General features: G+C 40.7%; 1 protein-coding gene across 1 annotated transcript in view; it reads right to left on the reverse strand.

Annotated features, from left to right (window-relative positions):
• Positions 1 to 14,074, reverse strand: part of N4BP2 (NEDD4 binding protein 2) — a 46,266-nt gene that overhangs the window by 18,484 nt on the left and 13,708 nt on the right. Inside the window, exons 4-7 of the mRNA XM_015418343.1 lie at positions 9,570 to 9,658; positions 8,361 to 8,437; positions 7,076 to 7,231; positions 310 to 2,588 (exon numbers count right to left, since the gene is read on the reverse strand). Coding sequence (XP_015273829.1) covers positions 310 to 2,588; positions 7,076 to 7,231; positions 8,361 to 8,437; positions 9,570 to 9,658 — 2,601 coding nt within the window. The remainder of the gene's footprint in view (positions 1 to 309; positions 2,589 to 7,075; positions 7,232 to 8,360; positions 8,438 to 9,569; positions 9,659 to 14,074) is intronic.

Genomic DNA, 14,074 nt, shown 5'->3' on the forward strand with positions numbered 1-14,074 from the left:
TGCTCAACCCCCTAAATGCTTACAGGAACCAGGAGTGGGTTATATTGGGATCTGAAAAGATTTCCAAGTTGATCTTCCACACCTGTGATTCCTAACAGACCCAAACGTTGTATAATAACTACTGTTATTTCAACCTGGAATTTAGCTACAGAATGTGAAGCTACAGAATTCCTTTGAAATATAAAAAGCTAGCTACATAAGGTTGGATCAAAAAATGCCCTCATTTTCTGGGTAACACAGGATCCAACCCAATATATTATTCATTCTCACATTCTCACTTACATAACCAATTTTTCATGGAGCTCTTACCTGAATCAACACCAACTGGTCCAAATATTTCATTTAACTGAATGGCTAGTTCAGGAGGTAAGACCAGCTCCAGGCAATCTATATTCACAGACTGTGACACGGATATGGGGTTCAGTAATTTCGTTTGACACTTATCCTGGTGAGGCATTTTGCTTTCTTCATTTTCTGGCGCAGCAGAAAACGCAGGCTTACAATTCATTTCTTTGTAGGACTCGGACTGGCTTTCAGTGTTCACACAGCCCTTCGGAAGTACTGGATTCTCCGGCAGCGCCTGAACAGCTGCACCTTTTATTTCTGAACACTCTTGATGTTTCTCTGAAGATCTGTTACCTGTTTCTGTCTCGGTGATGGGACCTCCGTTTAAATAATCAAATACAGTCGCAGGAACACAGAAGCCAATCTCAGTATTCAAAGTAGCGCTCTGATTATCATTTTCTAACAGTACAGTAGGGGTTATTTCTTTTGTCTGTGTTCTCAGAGTATCTAAAACAGGTTTTTCGTTATCCAGTTCACTTACATGACCACTTGGAACGTTATGATTGAAATTCTTATTTTCTACTGAAGAAACAAGCAAATCATTTGTTAGTAAGTTGAGTATTTCGGCATTTAGCTTGGAATCATCCACGGGTTTTCCATCATCAGGTGAGAAATTCTCATCTTCCGAGTTCTGAATAATTCCAGATGTTCTGGTTATCTGGGGGTGATCTGCAAGACTCTTTCCATAGATAGCATCTCCCTGAGAGTTAAGAGCCATACCAGGGAGCTGAGCCATTGTTTCCTGCAAACATTCAGTGCTGTCATCTTTGCACAGCTTCTCAGCAGAATCTAACAAGATTCCTGTAGTCCAGTCAATGTCCCGGTTACACCTTTCATACAGGTCCTTCAGTGCATCAAAAGAAAAGGACCCAAATAGTTTACACAAAATATTTAGATTCTCAGATTCATCAATATGGACAAGTTCCCTTTCTTCCACATATGTGCTTTTATCATAGGTGACTTTATACGGTATCTTCTCTGTACAATCTGGAGCAGCGTCAACACCTTTCGGTATGAACCCATCCAGTGTACCGTGTAACACCTTGATATCCTCAGGAGCAATCATTTTTCTTTCAAGCCTCCACAAAAGAGCAAAATCTTTGGGCTCCGTCTGTGAATACTGACTTGCCTCTGCTGAGCTGTGCTCACCTGCCTTCTCTTCCAGCAAATGAGACAAAGACAACTGTTCCTCTGGCTTGCCAAGGGCCAAGATTTTGGTAAACGTCAGGGCTAATTTATTATGCTTGCGTGTTCGTTTATTCTGTAAAGGCTTTTTCTCACTAATAATTTCAGAAGATGGGGCTTCGAGTGCCTGACTGTTTTCCCTCTTTGATGAGACCTGTAACTCTTCCCTGCTTTCTGATGTTCCAGGAAAGACAGCCAATGTGTTTAGAACACTTGTGTGGGTATCATAATGATCACCTGTAACCTCTTCTGATTCACTAAGATCTCTCTTGGGCATTCTTTTCATTTTGTGATGTCTTTGCTCTAAAAAACTTTGGATGGGCCAGTCTCCTACCAAGAGTGATCTTGATGCATCTTCCTCTGGATCGGCACCAGACATACAGACAGGCAGCCGGTTATCATCTTCCTCCCTGTTTTCCTGTAGCACCACCTTGTGTACTTTTCCATCTATATCTAAGTTTTTTAGTGAGTCAAGAAGGGGCGTATTTATTCCTTTATCTTCCTCATCATTCTTTATGGTGTGTTCCCCTAACCGTCTTGCTCTTTTCAGCCTCTGCCCCATAGTCTGTTCTACTGGCCAATCTCCCACAAAATTTAGTATCTCCGGCCTTTCTGATTTCTCTAAATCGGAACCTTCCTGATTTCTGGTTCTTGTCTCCGTTGGTTCTGTTTCTGGTAATACGTCACTACACCGATTAGCTTCAGTTTGAACGTCTAAATCCTTGTTATTGTACTCCTGAACGTCTTCAACATTGCATTGTGAATCTGTGCTTTCTTCACACTTCTCAAGGTCAGCTTTAATTACTTCCATTTCAAGAACAGGCTCCACTTCGTCTCTTCTTGGGGGTGATGCGTAAATATCCAAGTCATCCACAGGGACGCCACATTCAGAACGGCATTCTGATGATTTATGTCCAATTTCTCTCTTTTCATTCCAAATGTTCCGGTTTTCCAGTGCTTCTCCCTCGAACAGATGCTTCTCATCCATGCTCAATTCTGTGCATTTTAAAGGCGGGGCAAAAGGTTCTTTCCCCCCATGAGACAGTGTATTTTCCTTCCTATAAAACAAACAATAGATTTTTTTAAAAAAAACACCAAAACAACTCCCACAGAGCAGACATACATATTTGAAAGCATTTTAGGCGCCCCATAATCTTTACGGAGCAGAGGCGTTGTCTTAGAAATCATAATCTTCAGCTAAGGCATGCTGAAATATATATTATACATTCCTGGAAAGACACAGAGGACTTTAAAATCTATTTGCTGCAGCAAGAACTGGATGATGCTAAAAGATGACTGGAGGAAATGGGAGCTATTAAAAGGATACATACAACAGAGTTCCATGAGGGCTTCCAAGCATATATAAATACTGTGCATGAAAGCTACTCCATTCACTTTACAGTAGGAAGTAAATTTATACACAGAAATGAGTCATATTATAGTCCTCCTCCTTCCACTGAAATGAACTGAGATGTCTATGCAGGTGAAGAGCTCATTTTCATGAGCTCCTGCGTTTGGAACCAACTGGTCTATTGAGGCAGTGTAGCTGGACAGAGTAGCAAATGCTGACCTAGCACTCCGGTGTCAGTTTCTGAAACACTGGAAGCATTCCAACCACCTTAAACATTCTCTTAGCTGTTTTCCATTGAAATATATAACTTTCAGATATATATAATCTCCACTGCATGGAGCATAGAGGTAGTACACATAAGTTGCCTTTTATTGTAATACATGCCAAAATATAACAAGACGTTTCAGCCCCTGCAGGAATTACATGGAGGGGGGGGTGCATATATGTGTAAGATAAAACAACTGGGAAATTCCTCATCCCTTACCACAGTTCAAGACTGCCAAGCTCTGGGATAGATCAACTTCCTGCTCTGTTAACTGTGAACCTCAATGGTATACCACACCCATGCCAGTATATATTTTTTTATTTATTGTTATAGGCTCTGGCCACCTACACAGCTGAGAGAGTCCTTGGGAAGAGGAGTGTGATATCTTGGAATCAAAGGAAGCACGTTTCCTCTGATAATTAATCCTCCCACCAGGACTCTTTCAGCTTGAAAGAAGGCGCACAGCACCCCCTAAAGGCTTACATTACTCTGGACTGGGGGGCAGGGAGGGACTCTCCACGGAAAGCATTCCCCAAACATAATCGTCCCTCCAGTTTACTATAAATTCTTAGGGTTTGAGCAGACATTCCATGGCTCATAGTTGGCAACTTTATTCCTCAGACTGTTTTATGTTCTTTTCCCTCCCATTTGTTATACTATAATTTTTCAGTGTACCTTGGGAGACACCCAGCTATGGAGAAAGTCCTATCTTGCCCTATTTCAGAATCTTACTCATAGGCACAATATCATCAGGTTTGCTATTAGGAGGAGTAACGGGTGGGGGGGGAAAATGCTCATCATTCTACTTGACTCATAAACACAGTATTCCTTCCGTTTTGTTTTTTTTTCAAACCTTCTGATTTCATAGAGTCTTCTTCAAATTGCTTTGCCTGCCGATGAAACCTTGTTCATTTGCCAGAACTCTAGGACATTTTAAGGTGCAAACCCAGACCCTTAAAAATGTCCTGTGCAAACTGCGTACGTGCAAGCTGGAACATACTTCCCTGCAGCCGGAGATTACAGGGGAAGATCAGCACTGGTGGGCAGGATGTCCTTCTGAGAACCTTATCTGCTACTACCAATTATATCTATTGACTTCATTTATGCAATGTGTTCCTGCCAACACCCTGAAGGTACTTTACAGTTTAAAATATTCAAAAATTAAAAAGGCAGAATCCTCCCAAGCCAAATGTCTTCAAACACTCTGGTATGTGCTACCTGACCCAGACTTCTGCATCCGTCTCAGGCCACTGTCACCAGTGGTTGTGAAGGTCTCCCGAGTATGTTGGGGAATTTAGCAAGGAGATCCAAACAATGTGAGAGGAGGGTAAGCAGGATCTCCACCAATGTCTATCAGGATTTCCCCCTCAGCAGAACTCTCAAAATGAACCAGGCCATGATAAATGAAATGGATCTTATTGAAGAAAATTAAATAAAATCAAACAAGTATAAACACATATACAAGTTCAGAAAATAAAGATAGATGCTTATAGAGACAGAGAGGAGAAGGAACTGGTGGGATGTCCGCGCCCACCCCCTCTGGGCATGCGCGGTGGGGTTCCTGAGCAAGCCCGGGGGGCTGGGCGCGAAAATCCATTAAAAGAGCTTGCTACAGCACCGATCGATCCAGCGCATGTGCACTAGATCCCATTGGTGTGAAGCACAGAGACCACAACAAAGATCTTGTTCTTATGGGACTATATTTACCTATCCAAAGAATCAGAGATCCAAGAAGGAGGACAAGTGAAACAAACTAGCATCTCACTCAAGGAAGAAAGTGTACTCAACCTCGCGTTGGGGGTGTAAGTTAGTGGATGTCCAAACACACACACACACACAGAGTGTTGCTAGATATACCCCTTGGAACATGATGTGATTGCTCCTAGAACAATGCTGTGATGGTTATAGTGAAACAATGTGTCTGAGCAAGGAAGCTTCATAATGTTCCCAGGAACTGTGAATGCAATGTAACATTTATGCGAAAATGTCTATTGTGTTTAGTGACCTCTAAGTGCCAGGACAAGAAAGCTATTATAAGGCATGTTATGGGATTAAAATGATTTTTGCTATTTACTTAGGATAACCAGGTAAGGAAAGGTCAGGCAAGGCAGGAAGTTGGTTAGTTTGGTAGAGTGGTTAAGAGTGGCGGACTCTAATCTGGAGAACCGGGTTTGATTCCCCACTCCTCCACATGCAGCTGCTGGTGTGATCTTGGGTCAGTCACAAGTTCTCTCAGAGCTGTTCTCTCAAGAGCAGTTCTCTCAGAGGTCTCTCACCCCACCTACCTCACAGGGTGTCTGTTGTGGGGAGGGGAAGGGAAAGGGATTGTAAACCACTCTGAGACTCCTTTGGGTAGTGAAGGGCAAGGCATTAATCCAGTCTCCTCTTCTTTACTGCCTTTTCTGAGAAATCAGACTTTGACACTGATGGATTCAGAAAGAGAAGGGAGCTGCCAGAAACCAGACCCTTTCACAATGCACCTTTGGGATCAGTTTTCCCAGACAAGCCTCTGGTCAAGATTTGATGGCACACAATCCATGTGACTGTAGGACCTATTTTGATCCTATTTGCAGACCGGGGAAGAGTCTTGAGTGAGTGACCCTGTGAGATGCTGAGAAAGAAGGTTGCCTGTGTCACCTTTTCCCAGGTACCAGACTCGTTCTCCCAAGGGAGGAGGGGTCCAGGCATAACACCACCCAGGTCTGTCGGGCTGCAGTCCTAACAATACTTTCCTGGGAGTCAGCCCCATTAACTAAAATGGAACTTACTGCTGAGGAGACCTCCTTGGGATTGCTCTTCTGGCTGAAGAACCTGTGTAGACAACGGATCTCCCAAGTTTGAAAACCAGTGCTCTATTTTAATAAGAGTGAATGTCAGAGGATTACAATTACTTTGAAGCTGTTTGCAATATATATTCGACAACACATTTATCCAGAGAAGAAAAAGGAGGATGTTCGTGTTGGCTTGCATTCTTGAAGAGTATGTGGGCATTTAATGATACAAGCGCCCATTCTACTCAGACTTAGAGATGTAAAATTTCCGGAAATTTTGAAACTCGGGAAAAAACCCGTTTTTTTCCGGGTTTTTCCGGGGGAAAACAGAAATTTTTGGAAAAATTGAAAAAAAATGCTACATTAGCATTTCTTTTGTCTTTTCTAGATTGAAAGTCATTCTGTTACTTTAGGAACATATAACTATGGACATTTTTACTTGGCATGAAATTATCACAACTAGCATATTAAAAAAATAGTGTATCCAAACAATTATTACAAACAGAATACCCACCCACATGCAAAAACAAAACTGAAACCTTTTTATTTTCTTCTGACAATAGCACCTCCTAAAGGAAGAAATGCATCTTGTTCTTGCATTGGAGAGTTCAGTTTGTAACCTAGGACTTGCTTGTCCTCAGTGCACAGAAATTAGATCAATCTGATACCATATATATATATTTTAGAAAATATTTGAACACCTTGTCTTAAAATATTTTATTCATCATTTTAAAATAAAACGTTCCATAATCAATTTCTTTTCTTTTTTCAATTTTTCAGGAAAAACAAAAAAGGCTTCAGGAAAAAAACTGGTTTTTTCCTAATTTTTCCGGTTTTTTTCCGGGCCTTCACATCTCTACTCAGACTATATTAATACATGCAAATTTATGAAAAGGGACTTGTAGCACCTTGAAGACCAGAAACACGTTTCAGAACATGCTTTCAGAAATTTACACCACAACACATTTGTTAAGTCTTCAAGGTGACAGAAGACTGCTGTTTGTACAAAGACTAAACATTCTCTGTTTTTCCCCTTCCTAAATCCACAGTTTTCCTTTGACCACAGTTCTGAGAGAGCACGTGTGATGAAGGCCTTAGTGGAGTTTTCAAAACACAAATTCAAGGTTTCATGTTTGGAAGGTTGAAATATTAACTTACCCCTGTCCCTTTTTGTGATGAAGAGCTTCTTCAAAGGTTCCACTTTTCAATTCACTTGGCACTGAAGAGTTCAAAATTGCACTAATAGTCAGGCAGCGTTCATATCGTTCCAACATTTTTTTGATCTTTTCTTTAGATACTCCATGAATATTTCGCCTAGATATTAAAATTAGAGGATATTTGATAGTATAGCTTCACAACAAAATCACATTAGAAGATGCAACCTTTTTTCCTTATTTCCTTTTCTCATTTGAGATACAGGCTAAATATTTAGATGATGTAGCTTTTGCAGTGTCAAAATTTAACAGCAGGTTTTGAATACTAATATCTACACATACACAAACAAATGAAGAAGCTTCAGGAAAGCCACACTAATATCACCTTAGCAATTTACTACTTTCAAAATATTGATTATGCAGAACTCTAACCTGAGAAGAAGAGATTTTAGAATCTTTTATTTTCAATTTATATTTGACAATTTAAAGACAACTTGCAAATGGAAGGGAAATATACAATGACCTATTTTTATCTAAGTTCTGAATCACGACAATATTTTAAACAACTTTTGTTAGAGCTCCGGAAATAATTAACAGTTCAAAATATTATTTCTTCTAAAATATTTTTAGCAAATGTGGACCTTAGCATATAAGCAACAGACCCAATGCTAGAAAAGTAAAAAACTTAGCAGACACCAATATGCTGTTATGGCATTTGATTTAATTCTGTTTCCTATGGATGATCAGTCACTGTCTATGGACAAATGACAGCATTCCATTTCCTCAACCAATGAAGGTTGTAGATAGCCAAACAGCAACAGAAGGTGATAAGATTATTCCCCATGTTTCCTTTCCTTTTGACCCTTGGAAAGATCATATCTGGTGTCATAGGACTGACAAGGACAAAAACCCTTGCAGGTCAGGGGGCTAAGGAGAAATCACCTTTCTGCTCTCCCCTACCAGCAGAAATCTGTGTCAGGAAGTCAGGAAGAGTACGGACTCAAGAACCCCCCCAAATTTATGGAATCTGTCTGAGCATCTTTGAAGGAATCTGTACACTTCACAGCCAAACAGTATTTCTGAAATAGTTGGACAGCAAAATGGGTACTGAAGATACAACTCAAATTTATTCAAGATTCTGATGGGGCTAGAACAACCTAGAATACTGCAGCAATCTATGATATTTGAACTGATATAATCATGTTCAGGAAATACTCATATTGGGATCAGTTCTAGATAAAGGCGTTATATTGTTTCAAATGTTTAATGAGGAAGTAAACTTTTTTTACCTTTCAAGTTCTTTTGGTTTAAACTTCCACCAAGTATCCGGTTCACGAAATATAACTTTATAGCTGTGCTGCTGCGACTGTATAAAAATATAACAAATGTAAACACACTAATAAAATGACGCATTGTTTTTATATCCAAGATTCGGCAGGCTAAGCATACAGTTAAAAGGTACACCAAATCTTAGTACAGAAGTCTCACTGGTAAATCATCACTATTAGGCGTAAAGAAGGAGACCTTTCAAAAACTAAATACAAGTATCCACATCATAGACACATTCAATAACATAAGCTTCCATAAGTATAAATCCCACGGAGCACAAACCTAACCATGGCAAAAAACTTTCAAAACTAATTACAGTCTCTCCAAACATCAAGACACCCAGACCACGTTCAGACGATATCTACCCTAGGAAAAATCAGGAGTGGGGACTTAGGCACATGCTGTGTCCTCCAACCTGAATCCTGGGAAGACAGAGGTGATGCTGACTGGAAGGGCTGAGGTCTCAAAAGACATTGTGCTTCAATTTTGGAAAGCAAAAGAAGCTCCATCGTTATACTGCTGGCAAAATACAGCAAGTAAACAAAAATTATTTCAAGCAACTTGGTTTCCTATATTAGAATATTTGGCGAACAGTGGTATTGTACCGAAAAATCCTTACTATGAAAAATTGTTACATTTTTAAGTTGCTATATGATATATGTTTGTTTCTTTTACACTGTAATTATTTAAAAGATATGATCTTTATTCCTTCTTGTATTAATATGCTCTCCTAAAGTTATGTATTGTTATATTTACTGACATAAGGTTAAAATTGTTGTGTTGTGTTGTTTGTTTATAAAGAATAAAAAAATTATAAATAAATAAAAAAAAGACATTGTGCTTCACACATTTGAAGGGGTTTAGTTGATGTCTGTTGACTTGCTTAAGAGCCTACGGGTTATTGTGGATCCAGCACTATTGCTGGAGAAGTTGATGTAGCTACAAAACACAACTGTTTTGCCTTGAGACTCAGCGAGAAAGGTGGAATAAAAATAAATAAATCCCACTCACTGCATAAAGACAGCATGCAAAGCCCCAAAGCCATTTCTGACCTTCCCTTGGGTAGCGCCAGAACAGAACCCTGGAGAGCATATACCTGAAATACCACAGTGTGAACAAGCCCAGAGACAACAGGTCTCCATAACAACATCACTAAATTATATACTAACCAAAGCAACATAAGGCTTCATCTCCCAAGCCTGTATATTTGTGTTGTCTATTATTATAGGAGTGACCCTTTTTTCGAATGCTTCTTTGGCTGAAAAATATACCAAGAGATAAAAAAAAATATCAAAGTTTAATTTCATTGAAATGAAAGTGACCTTTAAAAAATACATTTCCTTTCAAATAAGAACTATCACAGAAGTAAAACCAGATGTTTAGAGGTTCTCCCTGGGAGGGTTTTGGAGGGTGCAAGCTGTTGAATAATAATGCTTTCGATTTCGATTTATTAATCGCTTTCCCCACAAGTGGGCTCAAAGTGATTTACAGTTACTCTTTAAACATGACTGAGCCAACATGGGACTGACAATGTTTTCATAGGGGACTGACAATGTTTTCATAGGGGATAAGGAAGACAACATATAATTCATTTAATTGCACACGCTGTAACTGCATGGTGGAAACGTTCTGGCTTGGCTCAGTCATGTTCCGAACAGCTGCGTCGACCGGCTTGATGACGTTGGGGCTGCAGGACCCGTATGTCGTGTCGCCACACTGCCACCACCTGGCCGGAGCATCCCACTGCAGGGATTTTTCGTAGCCTAGTAGATCTTCCGTCTTCCGGATCTTGGACCAGGACGTCCCCAACCGACAGCTAACACCTCTCCCAGAGGGGAAGTTGGTGTGCCCACCCTCTCTAAGGAGTGGTTCCCATTTTATCTACTCGCCGAGGCTTTCGAATCGCTGGGTGGATGATGAGCTGGGGACAACAGGCTGGCAGCTCACACCAGCGCGGGGCTCGAACTAACACAGTTCGGATGTTAAGACAGTGGGATATACCCACTGTGCCACCGCTCCCCTGAAAAATGGCAAATTTAGAGAAGAGGACAAAATTCTTGGAAGGACTCCTTCAAGTGTTACCTAGGAACAGGGTACTAAGAGACGAGGGTCCTTTCTGCACTAGACCTTAAATCCTGGTTCAACCCTGTCCCCAAACTTACATTCTACACTACACGCGAGTTCACCCCTGTAATTATCTCCGGGTATTTTTACATTCTACACTATACTCGAGTTTACCCCTGTAATTATCTTGGGGTATTTTTACATTCTACACTATACTCGAGTTCACCCCTGTAATTATCTCGGGGTATTTTTTGTCTTCCACATTACATTGAGGTCACCCCGGTTTTACCCCACACTTGTCCCGGGATAAACAGATGCTGTTATAACCAAGGATAAATGCAAGGTATTGTGTCGCAAGTTGAACCCTGATAAAAGCAGGGATGAGATCCAAGTGCGGAAAGGACCTTGGTTCGTGCCTTCTTGTTAATAAGGGCAGAGAGAGAAGGCCTGTGAGGGACAGAGCAGGTGGGTATCCTGCAAGACAGCCAAGGTGATGTCTGAGAAGATGCTGCTTTCCAAATGGAGTACAGGTTGACATGCATGAAACTACCATTGCCCTAGAAAGATAGGCTGGTCCTCAGAACTTTAAGGAAGAGGGATATGCATAAATGCCCCACATCAACAGTGACTCTGCTGGAACACTGTCCAGTTGGCCCTATAAAGAGGGGAGCAACCAGAATTTTCCAGGAGTTGTAATGACTAAAGACGAGTGACCTATTTCTCATTCACATCTTGATTCCGGGACTACTGGATTTATCTTTGACTCTGTGCATCACTGGTTTTGTTGTTCACAATATAACAAAGAAAACTCATAGTTAACAATTCCCTTTCGTACCTTAATATAAAATCTATTTTTAAAGTTTCAGCTCAGTTCAGAGTGGAAAAACAACTACTTTCGTGACCACTAGCAACACTAAGACTTGACACTTTCTGCTGACAGGGCTTTTAAGCAGAAGAGTTACAATTAGATTAACTGACGTGTTTTACAATAATGCAACTGAACTACAGTGTCCTACACAGAACAAAACAGAAATTATCATAAAATGAAAGTGGATTCCTTGTTGTACACAGAATTCTGGCTCACACAATAATCTGTTTCACTACTTTACATGGCACATGCGATATAAAATCTGAAAACCACAGCTCACTTCTGTATTACAACATACTCATTTAGATACATAGTCCAAACTACCCCCAGGTAAGAGGTGTTTCTCACTGAAGCATTATCTCATTTCTCTTTGCAATCAGTCTAAGAAGTAGGCCCCTTATTCCCTTTTCACAGATGGTAAACTGCAGCTGTGACATGCCCAAGACTTTCCCATACAATACAATCCAGACTTCCTGAAGGGAAGATGCCCCTTGGCATCTGGGTGTCCCATTCTATGACAGCACACACTCCATCCTTTTATAAGGGTTCCTTAATGCACACAGTATTCTTCAATCCAGACAAGAATTATTATTTTTTAACATGGGCAGAGGTTCATGGGCACATCTGATTCCTTTGTGTACACACTAGAACTTCAGAATCCTGGTCCACGAGTCTGCAAAGAATTAGAATCTGAATGCAGGCCTCTCAGGTCAGAGCCAAGCATTCTATCTTTGGGGGGGGGGGGTGCCTAGCAAGGATGTGACATCATGTTCTGTGATGTAACTTCCAGGTCAAAGGTGAAGCAATGTCATTTCCCAAGTGTCACCCCTTCTATTGATGGTTGGTTAGTCACAGGAGGGGCATGGATGCTGAAGCTTCACTCCCATCCACTGGCAATATACGTAACCACCTCTCTGAGATTTCTACAAGGGTTTTCTACAGGTTTTCTTTGCAGCCATAAGGGCCAGAAACTTGATTTCAAAAAAAACCCAAAGTAAGCGGAATTCTCTGTCCATACCACATTTGACATACAGCCCTATAGATATACTAGTTCCTGGAGAGCATGTTATTGTGCATTTAAACAGTCCTTTCCCCTGATTCTTATAGCTGCATTTAGTGCAGTTCTTTGTTGTCTAAATGAATTGCTTTTCACACTTTGTAAACTGTCTGAGTCTCTGTGAGAAAGGCAGACTATAAATGACATTAACAACAACCACCACCAGCAATAGCACCCAAGCCATCATATATTCAAGAGGAGCAGTGAAGCACTCCCAGGGTGTTTCTGTTTGTTTTGTCATAAACATACTTCCTTTTTCTTCACTTCTGCAAGATTTGTTATGTTGTGAACAAGGGAAGGGGGGGTGTTTGTTTTTTGAGGAGGGATTATATTTGTTTTTATCTTATTTATAGCCTGCTTTTCTCACCAATACTCCATAGAGATTACACAGTCCAGAAAGAGCGAGAGAGAAAGGGGGGGGGGAATAATCATACCCCATATGGCCTTGAATGGATAATGCAATAGCACGAGGTGTACAAAGCTGAAGAAAGCAAGAAATAATGTGGCCACACAGTATAAGATACACAGTGAACACTGTTGTATGTTAATCAGATAGCAGGAAGATCATTAGGATCTAACTGACAGTTCAGTGACAGCTACATGTCAGCAGGTGGACTGATAAGCCTGTTCAAACCGGTTATGGCTGGCACTGGACAGTGTGCAGTCATCATGACTCAGCTTGTTGCTGATTGGTGCTACTGTGTATATAAGTCTGTACAGAAGCCATGTACGCTCTCTTCGGAGGTAACAAGTGTCTGGCGAAGCATTTTGTCTGTGTATTCTGTGAATAAACCCTTGTATATAGTGTACCACTGGACTGTGCAGTGTGGTTACTATAGAGGGACAGAACAGCAAAGAACTGGTAAGAGCTGGGAGGCTGGAAAGTCTGCTAAGGTGCTGTCTTGGCTTAGACTGGTCTGGGGACCACTACACACGCTCTGCGCGACAGGGGAACAATCTAAGAACAATAGTGAACATCATAGAATTTTACGAGCAACATCCTGGACGCCAAATGGCACTGGTCTTCCTTGACGCAGAGAAGGCGTTTGATAATGTGAAGTGGGACTTCTTGAAGAATAAGCTGAGTGAATGGGAATGTGGAAACTATTTCCAAACTTTAATAGCTGCTATTTACAAAGAACAATGGGCAAAAATAATTGTCAACGGAGAACTAACACAAAGCATCCCGATTCAAAAAGGAACCAGACAAGGCTGCCCTCTATCACCACTATTGTTTATATTTGGAATAGAGACATTAAACGATTTGATTAGAGAGAATACAAAAATAACTGGCCTTAAAATAAAAAAGGAGCAGTATAAACTTCAAGCGTTTGCGGATGACCTGGTGTTCATTTTAGACGAACCAACAACTGCAATAGAACATTTATTAAACACAATACATCTATACGGCGAAAGAGCAGGACTAAGAATAAATCTTGGAAAGACAAAAATTATAACAAAAAATTGCAAAAAAAGATCTCGAATAAAATGGCAGCTTCTACGTGATAGAAAAGAAAAAGGGGGCTTAGGTGTACCAGACTGGAATTTGTATTACCAAGCAGCAGCCATGGGATGGATCCGTGATTGGATATTACTAGAAGACAAAAGGACATTACAACTGGAAGGACATGATCTATACATGGGCTGGCATGCGTATGTATGGTATGGAAAAGAGAAAATACATC

Source organism: Gekko japonicus, unplaced genomic scaffold (genome assembly GCF_001447785.1).
Source record: "Gekko japonicus isolate JY-2015 unplaced genomic scaffold, Gekko_japonicus_V1.1 scaffold55, whole genome shotgun sequence".
Taxonomy (NCBI): Eukaryota; Metazoa; Chordata; class Lepidosauria; order Squamata; family Gekkonidae; genus Gekko; species Gekko japonicus.